Raw genomic sequence first — 13,016 nt, 5'->3', positions numbered from 1 at the left:
CACACACACACACACACACACACACTTTCTTCAAGAATATTAGGAACTGTATAGGAAATTTTAAAACAAAAACGTAAAAATAACAAGGAATGGATTTTTTTTGTAAATATTTGTAAACCTCATTAGCATACCTCCCAACCACATTGATTTTACTGGGACAGGCCCTGTCCTACCTTCACATTGCTGACTGCATTTTCCCATTGGTTGGGAATTAGGAGTGTCAAGGTTGTGTATCTGTGCAATGGCGATAGAGACAGCCTAGCGATTTGTCATTGCTAGGCATGCGCCCTTAATGTGACCACACCACCTCCATAATGTGGCCACACCCCTCTGACTTAATCTACTCACTCCCAGTGTTGTTATTAGTAGCCACTGAATATAAAATCATTGTAATTATTTGTCTAGGTATTCTTTACTTTAAAGTGTGTCTAAGGAACAAATGGCCAACCCCAGATTCCGTATTGCTTTACTATTCTTTTAAAGAAATGACAACAGCTATAAAAAGACATGCAGCCATTTTTAATATAGTTTGCTTTCAAATTACTCATTTTTATTTCAAGCATGATGCATTTGAGTTATTGGTTAATTTTAAGCTCATAGATTTTCATACCCCATGACTTTTTTTGTATTAAACTGCAAATTAATTTCTTAAAATTGTAAAATCACTGTCTTCTCCTTAAAATGCAATCATTTGTCTACGTATATAATTTGGCTTGGAAATAGGATGAAAAGATAGAAATATTGATTTTGCCTCTCAAATTAACCATCTCCACATTCTGAAGCTGATGCCAGAAGCTGTTCTTCTGTCCCTGCTCCCTTTTCCATTATTGCATGTTTTTCTGGCTTATCCAAATGCTTCACCTGTGGCTTTTTGTATTAAACATCTTTTTTTGCTTCTTGATAAGTTGCTCTCTTGTTCAGTAAGTGTAACATACAAATGTTAAGTGGAGAAATCTTTCTTGCTGGTAAGCTTTTGTTTCCCTGCTTTTTGGCAAAATGTATTGTCTATATCACATTTGCTTATTATTTTTTTTTTTAATTTTCTGTATATTGCAATCCTTTAAATAAGGCTGATTTACTCCTCTTAGCTCATTGTGAGTTCTACAGAAAAAGCTGCAGTAGACCAATTAAGCCTGCATAAGGCATAACATTTGGTGCATAATTCACGGTAACTGTGTCTTGAAGCAGTTGTATGTGTTTAATAAAGATAAGCAATCCCTTAAATTATGGCTGAACTAAAGTCCCATTTTGTCACTCCATTCCTTGTGTAATTAACGTGCATTTTGCAATTACTAACTATACTTACTGAATATCCATTAAATTATTTTTTGGCTAACAAAGCCTGTTTTTAGTTAGACATTTGAAAATTTGAATTGGCTAGACTATAAATACTCACATAAAAAAATATAAAATACTGTATGAATACATTTATATAAAACCATGCTTTACATTATGTAAATATGCTCATTCATCATCTGTATGTATAAATAAATAAAAATGTCTTACAATTAGTCATTCCCAAGAATACATAATACTAACTACTGTTGCTTTGTAATACTAATAAATGATACTTATCTCTTTTTTTTTTTTTATCCCCCTTATCATCTATTACTTTGACACACAGGCTGGTCTCCCTCCTTAACTTCTTTGCTAACAAGTGGTGGTCCTGTTCCCCTGGGAGACAGGTCCACCCTTCTTCACCAAGCTGCTGCCCAGGGAAATGTCACTTTATTGTCAATGCTGCTTAATGAAGAAGGACTGAATATAAATAACTTATGTAAAGATTGCCATACTGCCTTGTATTCTGCTGCTGCCAATGGAAATACAGGTAAGCTGTCAATTTCTTTTTCTCCAGCAGTTTTGTTAATTTAGAATAATGATAAACTCATGAAAAACAGGGACCATTTGTTAGATTACTTTTTCTTTTTAGGCTAAGAGGGAGCTTTAGCAAACTTTCTAAAGTGGACAAGTAGGGGTGTAGTAATTCCTAATTAGGCCCCATAGCAAACGTTTCAGCCATCCTTGCACTGCAACAATAATCTTATTCTCCCTGACACCGTAGTGCATCACCAGAACCACTTCCCTCCTGTGCCATGTGGCTTCTCTTTTAGTAGTCTACTGTTGCAGGCAGTGTCCTGGTCTCTCATTGATGATGGGAGGAGCTGGGCTAAGCAGCAGATGTGCCTGCAACAGCACCCTGCTACAAGAAAAGGCATGGGGCAGAGGAGGAGGTAAACTGTGTGTGGTAGCTAGGAAGTGTAAGTGGGTGCAGAAGGGGGGCTAGGTCCCAGAGGTGGCTTGGACCCATTGCAGCTGCACCCCCTGTACCTACTAGCACTGTGCATATGAGTTCAGGTGTTTCCTATAGCAAACCAATCAAATAATAACTATCAATTATCTTGTGCATTCAATAAAATTATAGTTAGAAGCTATCGTAGTAGATCAGAACCACTTGGCCTTCTAGAAAGAAAGGGGGTACCGACCGTATCCTTGAGCGCTGGTCCTAAATGTGTCTCTCAGCAGGTGAATACCCAAAACACAGAAAAAATATATACACAATAGTGCATTATCATAGGTGGTATGAAATATAACAATTATCAAATATGTCTTTGGAACAAATTTGAGAAGACTCGTACCCTATAGTTTGGTCTCCTACTAGGCAGACCAAACAAGCTTTGGGGGGGGAGCGGTTCTTTGCCGTCAGATTCCCGATATCCAATTCCAATTCCACATATAAAACAAGTGAAAAACTAATATGGTGTGATATCGTCTAGATGTTGCATAATCAAATCCACATACAAAATAACAGGCAGACTCGTACCATGTATCCCGGTCTACTGTTTTAAGGCAGACCTCAAATGCATTTGGGGGGAGCGGTTACACACTGTCAGATCTTCTCAGAGTCCCACAACCGATTGCATGCATAAAAGAGAAAAAAAGAGCTGGTCTGGTGTAATACCGCTTTATTTGCAAATACATTAAAAACAACAATGTAGGGGGATCAAATCAGCAGACTCTCACCGATTTCTATTGTCCACAAGAGAATTGCAGACAAAATAGGCAGATGGTAGTATCAGGCGTCCCTGCAGCCTCTCCCGGTGAAGGTCCAGTGTGTTTGCCCCTCTTGCTCCACGGCCAACGCCGTGGAGCAAGATAATTGTTATATTTCATACCCCCTATGATAATGCACTATTGTGTATATATTTTTTCTGTGTTTTGGGTATTCACCTGCTGAGACACATTTAGGACCAGCGCTCAAGGATACTGTCGGTACCCCCTTTCTTTCTATGTATTTGTTCTCTGTATGTGAGGTGATGCATACAATCTGACAGCGACCCAGAGCAGCGATTAAAGCGCAAGTTTAATCCAAAAATAATTCTCTTTTTTTCACTTGGCCTTCTAGTCTGCCCATTTTTACCTTTTTGGTAACCTCAACCCTATTTGAACCTTAGTTCTTTGGAAAAATATTCGGTACTTATATGTTAGTTGGGCACCCACTATAGTTACTACGCTTATACCCCCACTATCCGTGTCGGCATGGAGTTGATTTTATATAGTGTGGAGTGCGCAGCGAGCCACTGTGCCTGAAGCGGAGCGAGGGGACGCGGAAAACTAAGCAAATATGCTGTACTTATCCCAAACATATTTAAACTGCTCTACTTGTCTTAGCCTATTTATCTCTGGTGGGAATCTATTCCACTTATCCACTACCTGTGAAGTAATATTTCCTGGAATGTCCTCTGAACTTACCTTCCCCCCAGTTGCAGTGCCTGTTCAAAAGTCCTATAAAGTGTCATTATTACTTATTTCTGCTGCTGATTATTCTCTTTATGCAGTCAGGCATCTGACTTGCCTTCCATCTAGCTTTATTACATTGCTTACCTACCTTCAAGTCATCTGAAATGGTGACTCCTAGATCCCTTTCAGTAGTTTCCATTGTAGTACAATCGGTATTATATTTAGCTTTTTAAAGGTCCAAGTGCATGATTTTTTTTATTTTTTTTTTGGCATTTAACGGGATCTGCTACCTGTTTGGCCATTGTTCTAGTCCACATAGATCCTTAATTATTTATTTCACCTCTCCTGGTGTTTCTACCCTTTTGCGTAGTTTTGTGTCATCTGCAAAAAGGCACGTTTTCCCCTTTGATACCATTTGCAATAAAGATATTAAAAAGATGGTGGTGTTCACCACTTGTAGCCTTTCCCTCCACTCTATTTACTATGACCTTCTGCTTCTTATCCTGCAGCAAAGTTCATATCCATTTAACCATCTTAGGGGGGTATTCAATCTGGGCCACTATTTACGACGGGGGAAATAGCGGTGAACCCCTATTCAATGCTGTCTTTCCTGACAGCATTAAAGAGGCAGATCGACAGAATGGGCCCGTTTTGTCGATTTCGGCCGTGAATTGTCGCGATCGTGGCCAAATATCGACAATCCACGGCCGTTTACGCAGACACGCCCCCTTTTCGCCAATCAAAAAGTGGGACATTGAATCGCACCTGGCGATCTGCGGTCAAACGAAACGAAAACAGGCCAGGGTCACGGCTGTCTGGCCAGATCGACTGTCGTGACCTGGGATTGAATACCCCCCTTAGAATCCAAACCTTCACTTTTTTAAGTTTAGTAGTATGTCGGATCATGTCAAAAGCCCTACTAATGTCTAGATATTTTTTGGGCAGGATCTCCTACCAGTAAATTGATGCTGTTGGGAACCTGTAAATTGATAAATTGGAGTTCTCACTTTTCAATAGTGATTTCATCATTCCATCAATTTCCCTACTACTGATGTAAGGCTCATTAGTCAGTAGTTGCTTGCCCCCTCCTTGCTTCCACTTTTGTGCTTTGGCAAGACATGTGCTGTTTTCCAGTTCTCTGGAATCATTCCTGTAGCTAGTGACTGAACAATTTTGTTAATGGTGGTACCAGCACCCCTTTAAGCTCTTTCAGTATCTTTAGATGTACCCCATCTGAACCCTTTGATTTATCCACTTCGAGCTAGGACCTCTCCTCTGTAAATATATTTGTAGCCAACTCATATTTTTATGAATATTGTTGCAAATTGACTCTGGCCTCGATTCCCAGCAGTGAATACTGCGTAAAAATGATTCTATAGATCAGGCATGTCCAAACTGTGGCCCTCCAGCTGTTGTTCAACTACACATCCCAGCATGTCTTGCTATAGTTTTAGCATTCCCTAATAGCAAAACTGTGGCAAGGCATGATGGGACTTGTAGTTTCACACCAGCTGGAGGGCAATAGTTTGGACATGCCTGAAAGATGATCTGCTATTGCATTGTCTCTTTCCACTAGACTATCACCCACTGTTTTAAGTCTTGTTACCTCCTTTCACTTATATACATATGCACAGTTCACAAATATGCCTGCAGCAATATGAAATACACTATGGGGGTGATTCAGGTTGACTCGCAAAGCACATTTGATTTACTGATGGAAAAAAAACATGTACACTGCAGGTGGGGCAGATGTATCATGTGCAGAGAGAGTTAGATTTGGGGGAGTTATTTTGATTCTGTGCAGGGTAAATACTGGCTGCTTTACACTGTAATATAGATGTCAGCTTGAAGTACACATTCCACTCAAATCTAACTCTCTCTGCACATGTTTACATGAGCCCCACCTGCAGTGCACATGGTTTTGACCATTAGCAATCCAAATGTGCTTTGCAAGCCAACCTGAATCAACCCCAATATTTCATAATTGTATGAATTATTTTTACCATGATTCATTTTGAACCATATATGATATTTTAATTGGATTCTCACACTCTATTTTGTACTCTTGCAGACTGTGTAAAGTTGCTGCTGACGTCAGAAGCACAAGTAGATGCTACTGTTTCAAATGGCTTTACAGCCCTATGCACAGCAGCTGCTCAGGGACATTCAAAGTAAGAAGTATATTACTCTGCAAACTGTGCTTATATTGCTTAACTGCATCTGCTACGCAAGTCTATTTAATGTTTATATGAGTTTAGGGTACACCTAGTCCCCCTAGTTACTGCTGGGTGGAACACCGCTCTTCAATACAAAATGTTAGTATGAGTTCCAAACCGTTTTCAAAGATTTTAGAACCTTTACAGTACCCTGATCTTGTACCCATATGCTCCAAAGCATAGCAGAAGTAGGAGCAAATAACTATTGTACTAGATTTGAAAGAGTGGCTAAAACATTTTATTAAACGTGCTAGACATGTTGACTGTGTACCTCACATACCTGCCAATACAGGTTGAGTATCCCTTATCTGAAATGCTCAGGACTATGAGCTTTTTGGATAAAGGATTATTCCGGATTTCCTAATTTAAAAAAAAAAAAAACGACATCCACGGTGTCCCCTGACATTCACGGTGGCCATCAGATTCCTCTTCATGGGCATCCCCGGTCCCAAGGATGCATTGCACTGGTGCACCAGCCCAAAGCATCCTTGGGACCAGGGATGCCACTGAAGAGGAATCCGATGGCCGCTGGGGGGACCAGAGGAGTATAAAAAAAGGTGCTGAGGTTTTTGGAATGTTTCGGTTTTGGGATATACGTATAAGAGATATCCAACCAGTAGTAATTCTATGTAAATGTACAATCCATGTAATTTTTAAGGCATGATTGATAAAACCTGAGGTGTACAGTATTAGGAATACTCTGACTCATCTCAGTAGTTGTATATCTAAGATTACGCTCTACAGATGTTGGAGGTCATTCTGGTTGGCAAGCTCCCGCCACGGGTTCGCATGGGGGAGCGATGTTTTGGTACGGCGCATAAGCATTTTTGCGCATGTGCAGATTCTGTTTGCAAACAGATGTGGTGATATGTATAGTAGCCGGCACGGAGCAGTGCAGGAGGGATGCATGGGGCATCAGTTGCACCCATGGGAATGCCCAGGTTTTAATGGGCATTCCCATATAAACGCTGGGCATTCCTATGTTAATGGCGCCATGACTTGGGTGCCGGGGGCGGGCAGCTGACATCACCGGATGTCAGCTGCCCGCCCTGTTCACGTAGATGGCCGCTGCAAATCACCACCAGAGAGTGACTTAGATTTGCAAACGCCTGAGAAATCATTAGATGGAAAACATCCATTCGCATTTGTGCGGAGACATTCACTGCGCGAGGTAGATGTTTGTGCGGGTGGCGTTTGGTTGGCTCGCAAAGCTGCAAAATCCACAGCTTTGTGAGTCAACCAGAATGAGGACCATTGAGTGCATATCATTATAGAGTTTATAAGACCTAAAGGGGATGGAAAATTAATATAGTAGCCTTTCATATTGGCTGTCTGGTAAGAATGTCTGTTCGTTAGTTGTAGACTATTAATCTGCTTCCCTTTTTTCTATAGATGCGTAGAAGCATTGCTGGCACACAATGCTGACATCAATTTTGCTGCTGGAGGACAAACCCCTTTATATCTGGCTTGTAAAAATGGAAATTCTGAAACTGCTAAACTTTTGCTAGACTCTGGAGCGGATCGAAGTATTGTAACAAATGTGGGTGTAGTCTAAATGATGTCCACCAATGAATTTTCTAATATTACCTATGGGACATTAGACATTGTACAGCAGATGTATAATGTGGTTAAAAAATGTTCACCTCTTGCTGTTAAGTTGTTGAATGTTAATGAATTCAGAAGTTTTTGTTTTCAGAAGAATACATAATGAATTCTTAGGGGGGTATTCAATCCAGGATTCCAACTGTCGGAACGTCACATCAGTTGGAATCTTCGGATGTTTTCGCTTCACTCGACCGTAACTCGACAGCTGGAATTCAATGTTCTGGCTCTTGAGTGTTGGAAAGTCCGAGGATTCAACAATCCACAGTCGTTTCCGACAATACAGACTTGCCTCCATAGGATGGTGGGTCTGTAGCAACACGTCCCAGCCGAGATTGAATACCTTAACTGACGCTATTTCTACTGTTGTTGTCAGACGTTGAATACTCCCCTTGATGTTAACATATTTAAAAATGTTTAATGGTATTCCTATTTAATTTTTAGGTAAAAAAAAAGATCTTAAATGAAAGATTTAACTTTTTAGTGTAATGTCTGAGTTTATTGCTGAGCCATATATATTTCAAGTGTGTGTGTAGAAGCAGATTGTCTAGGCTACAAGCTCAATATTATGGAATAATGGAAATGTATATTTGTTTGATATACAAATTGCAATGTAATGCATGATATAAATGCATAAAATGTATTTGCGAAGTGACAACATTATTATGCCCTAGTCACATAATTTCATCCATGTTATGAGAAAATAAGTCTCAGGACAGGTGGGATTTAGGGCAGAATATTTATATATCTATATGGTCCCCCCTTCCCAAGCCTTGGTGCCCCATAGTATTTGCATCCCCTGCACCCTCTATATTTACATCGCTGCTCTTTCTTGGCTATCTTCTTACCTCTCTAACCACTCCTTCTCTGTCTCTTGTTATGACTCCACCTCCCCTGCACTTCCACTGTCAGTAGGTGTCCCCGAAGTCTCTGTTCTTGGTCCTCTCCTTATCTCTCTTTATACATCCTCACTAGGTGAGCTCATTCGACCTCCAATATCACCATTATGCGGATGATACGCAAATCTACCTCTCCTCTCCTGACCTCTCTCCTGATCTCCTCACTCATATTTTTAACTGTCTCTCCGCTATCTGGATGTCCCAGTGCTTTATTAAACTAAACATGTCTAAAGCTGTGTACACACAGGGGCGATATATTGCTGAGCAATATATTGCTCTTTGTCTCCTTTTCATCAGCGACCAGAGATGGTCGCTGATGAAAGGTAACCTCTGCCGGGGGAGCCGCAGAGGGAATCAGCTGGTCGCAGGAGCAAGCTCCTGCAACCAGCGATCATAAGAAGGCTAAAACCGGGAACGCGCACCCGCCGATTTATCGCCGGTGCACACTCCAATCGTTGGCAATATGGTCGCTCAGCGACCATATTGCCGGCGGTAAATGCCTGTGTGTACGCACCTTAAGACTGAGCTGATCATCTTTCAGCCCTCCCACATTACCTCACCTTCCACAATTTCACTTTCTATTGATGGAACCACTATCTCCTCAAGCCACCAAGTATGCTGCCTTGGCGTTACTCTTGTTTCCTCTTTCTCCTTTAAACCACACATTCAGCATCTCTCACAGTCCTGTTGTTTCCACCTCAAAAATATTTCCAGGATCAGACCCTATCTCACCCAGGATGCTAGAAAGACCCTTATCCACTCAATAGTTATATCCAGATTGGACTACTGTAATTGACTACTTTCTGGCCTTCCTGTAAATCACCTCTCTCCACTCCAGTCTACCCTCGATGCTGCTGCCTGTCTCATCTTTCTCTCCAAACGTACTATGTCCACCTCCCCTCTCTTACAAGCCCTGCACTGGCTCCCCTTTCCCTTCAGAATACAATTCAAGCTCCTTACACTCACTTACAAAGCAATCACTCTCCCACCTACATATCTGACCTTATCTCTCTTTACAGTCCCACCCGCTCTCTCCACTCCACAAATGCATGTCGCCTCTCCTGCAAACTGGTTACTTCCTCCCATTTCTGCCTCCAGGACTTTGGCCATTGTGCACCATATCTCTGGAATTCCCTACCCCTCCCTATTAGACTTGCCACCTCCCTACAAAACTTTAAACGGGCACTATAGACCAACATCTTCATTAAATCCAACCATCTTTAGTCAATATCTTGTTTTGTTAATTTGTTATTCTATCACAAATGGCCTATGTAACTTGCATAAAGTCTACTGCCAAGAGTTCCACAAATCGAAGCATTTTAGCTGCATGTGTAAATTTTGTTAAATAGAATAAAGGTAGAAATAGATTTTGTTTCTTATCTTTGCAGTGTATATAACATGATTATCCTTGGCATAAAGTATGTTTGTTTTGATTTCAGATAGTCTTATTAATATAGACTTGTTACTCTGTGACTTTTCCAGAAAGGCCGTACACCACTTCATGCTGCTGCGTGTTCTGGAAGCACAGACTGCATTAAGCTCCTCCTGTATAAAGGAAGCCACAGTGGTAGAAGTTACGGTGGTTCCACTGAGGAATTTGATGTTAGACTGTGTGATATGAAGAACATGGACAACCGTAAACTGAAACCTGTCATTTCTGCAACACTCATCAATAGTGTAGACAGCGACGGATGGACAGCTGCTCATGTTGCCGCATCACAAGGATTTAAGGTAAGATTTCTAAAAGCTTTTATGTGTTGGGCGGTGTCACTTGTAATTAGTTTACTTGGAAGATTACCTGTTTCCATGTAATGTCAGCAAAGTCCCAGTGACCAGGTTGCTTGAAATGAATATAGCTACTATTTAAATAAGAAATCTGCAGAATATTATTGGTCTATCCAGAAATAAGAAGCACACTGGATTCTCTGCCTGACTATGCAATACATAGATACGTCTGTGTGTTCCCAATCTGAGTTTTTTTATATATAGTACTGTAATATACAGTTTAGTGTCATCTGAATCTCGTTTGTTCTACACTCCTAGTATATATTTTCCATTAAACTACAACAGGGCTGTCCTATACTTTTGGATCATAAATTGAGATTTGCTTGGATCATTATATGCATTTATTATTTTCTCTAGCAAATACTGTATATTGCTTAAACTTGGCCATGGTATACTTCTTGCTGAAGCAATAAGATTTTTAATTTATTTATGACTGTTACAGTACAGTACATGTATGAATAATATATCATCCCTGCTGGAAAAGATTCAGTCTCCACAATACAGCCCAAGGCAATATAAGAATGCAGCTGAGCAGTGGATTCTGCTGATAAGCTTATGTGCAGTCTTCAGAACTATTTGCCATCTTTACTGATCTGCTTTTCTAGTTTCTTTTTTTTTGCCATTTTTGTTTTACTATGTTGTTACTACAGTTATCATTGTTATTGGGTTTGTTTTGTCTTTTAAACGTGTTACTAAGTAAACCATGCTGTAGATCTTACTGGGAGTTTTTGTGGATCACATTTAATAAACAACATAGCTTGTCCACAGAACAAGACCACAATGATAATTGCTTTACAGTACATTGGACTTAACCACATCCACTCAGTACTTTGTTTAAATGGTTGCCTTATAGGCCACATTAGATGTGTCCCCCCATCTTCCCAACTTCATTTCTTGTCTCCAACAACCACCACATTGCATCTTTTGTACACTATAATTATGGTATTGTTTTAAACTGGCAGGCAACTATTCACAAACATACCAATTCCTCCTTCTTAGAAAATAATTGTAAAAAATAGGATGAGTAGAAAAAAGAATTTCAAAATGATGCAGGATCATAAAAGGAAAAACAAATAAAATTGTAAACCAGTTTAAGTAGCCTTCTGCTGCAGACCAGTGTGTCTGCTTCCACTCAGAAAGGCAATAAGGCATATTTGTCACAATCCACATTTCTGTTGTGGGCGGGATGATACATTTTCCCAAATCCGCAATGCGATATTTCAATACATTTCAAGGATGTAGCAAATATTGCATGCATGGACAGAGCTTGCGTGGAAAATACCCTGATCATGCAACCACAAATTCACCACCTCCCGCTGCCCCTCACAGCTCCACACTCCTCTCATAGTTGTCTGTAATCCAAACTGGTAATCTAGAAGGGTAGCTGGTCCTGTGCTCCACTGTGACCCCTGGAGGTGTAAGGTGAGATGCTGGCTTTACATTGGTCACAGCAGCAGCACAGTGATCAGATGACTGATAACAGGCTGTCCTTTCTGGATCACCAGTCCTACAGGTAAGTATAACTCACACAGGTATACATAATCATACAGGGAAGTATAACTTTTCCCTTTTTATTTACACAGTGATGAGCCTGCATGTCTACCTGACACTCATGGCTGAACACAGGGATTGGATACATGCTCAGACCTTACTGCCAAAAAGCAGAATTGGCTGTGTAAGAACATTATTATCACAGGGCTTCCTCCAGTATATTTTACAATTTTATTTGACTAAATTTGGGCAGATCGCATTTCAAAATACAAGTAAGATCTGGTTACTAATTTTAGAATTTAGAAATTCTCTAATTGCCCATTCTCCCAATAATCTGACTGTGTTGCTAAAGTAAAGTAGTAGCAGCAAAACAGCTAAGGCAGATGGCAGTCATTTTGTTAAGTGTTTTGAATCAGAGGAGACTTTATTTCTTGTTTTTGGAGTGTAATCTTTCTTTTTCAACTAATGTGATCTTTCCAGGATTGCCTAGAAATCCTGTGCAGCCACTCTGGACTGGAGCCAGAAATAAAAGATAAATGCAACAGGACAGTGCATGATGTAGCAACAGATGACTGCAAACAGCTCCTGGAGAATCTTAGTGAGTGAACTTTGCTCCTTACTTGTCCTCTCAGTCTGGCAGCTCAACATCTAAGCTGAAAAGATCTCACATAGTCTTACCACATAATCCTATTACAGGGAAAGATTATTATGTTACATTGATTTATCGTCACAAGAAGAGAAAAGTTACAAAATAACAAAATACATTTCGTATTTTGCTGTTGCGGTACACACGGTTCGATTTAACTAACTTTGTATGCTTATATAGTACGGATGGTGTAATGGTTAGCATTACTGCCTCACAGCACTGAGGTCATGGGTTCAATACTCACCATGGCCCTAACTGTGCAGAGTTTGTATATTCTCCCCGTGCTTGCGTGGGTTTACTCTGGGTACTCCAGTTTCCTCCCACATTCCAAAAATATACTGGTAGGTCAATTGGCTTCCAACAAAAATTAACCCTAGAATGTCTGTGTGCGCGTGTACATGTGGTAGGGAATATAGATTGTAAGCTCCACTAGGGCAGGGACTGATGTGAATGTTCAACTATACTCTGTAAAGCGCTGCACTATATAAGAAACTGTAAATAAAATAATAGTCAAAGTTGAATCTAAATTGAATGGTTTCAGCTGCATGCGCAGCCCATGGCATCGAATTCGAATAGAAAAATAAACTGTGCAAGCAAGACTATGGGCAGTATTCAATGAAAAAGTTCTCCGTGCATGGA

General features: G+C 40.3%; 1 protein-coding gene across 1 annotated transcript in view; it reads left to right on the top strand.

The window, feature by feature from the left end:
- The window catches only part of CTTNBP2 (cortactin binding protein 2), a 109,073-nt gene that overhangs the window by 52,565 nt on the left and 43,492 nt on the right, over window positions 1-13,016 (top strand). The window contains exons 5-9 of the mRNA XM_083182807.1: window positions 1,625-1,828; window positions 5,810-5,909; window positions 7,347-7,494; window positions 9,938-10,186; window positions 12,212-12,329. Of these exons, the coding sequence (XP_083038933.1) occupies window positions 1,625-1,828; window positions 5,810-5,909; window positions 7,347-7,494; window positions 9,938-10,186; window positions 12,212-12,329 (819 nt within the window). The remainder of the gene's footprint in view (window positions 1-1,624; window positions 1,829-5,809; window positions 5,910-7,346; window positions 7,495-9,937; window positions 10,187-12,211; window positions 12,330-13,016) is intronic.

This window comes from Crinia signifera, chromosome 4, assembly GCF_055691185.1.
Source record: "Crinia signifera chromosome 4, ASM5569118v1, whole genome shotgun sequence".
NCBI lineage: Eukaryota > Metazoa > Chordata > Amphibia > Anura > Myobatrachidae > Crinia > Crinia signifera.
Note: the sequence above shows the minus strand (reverse complement) of the source record. Positions and strands in the feature narration are given on the sequence as shown.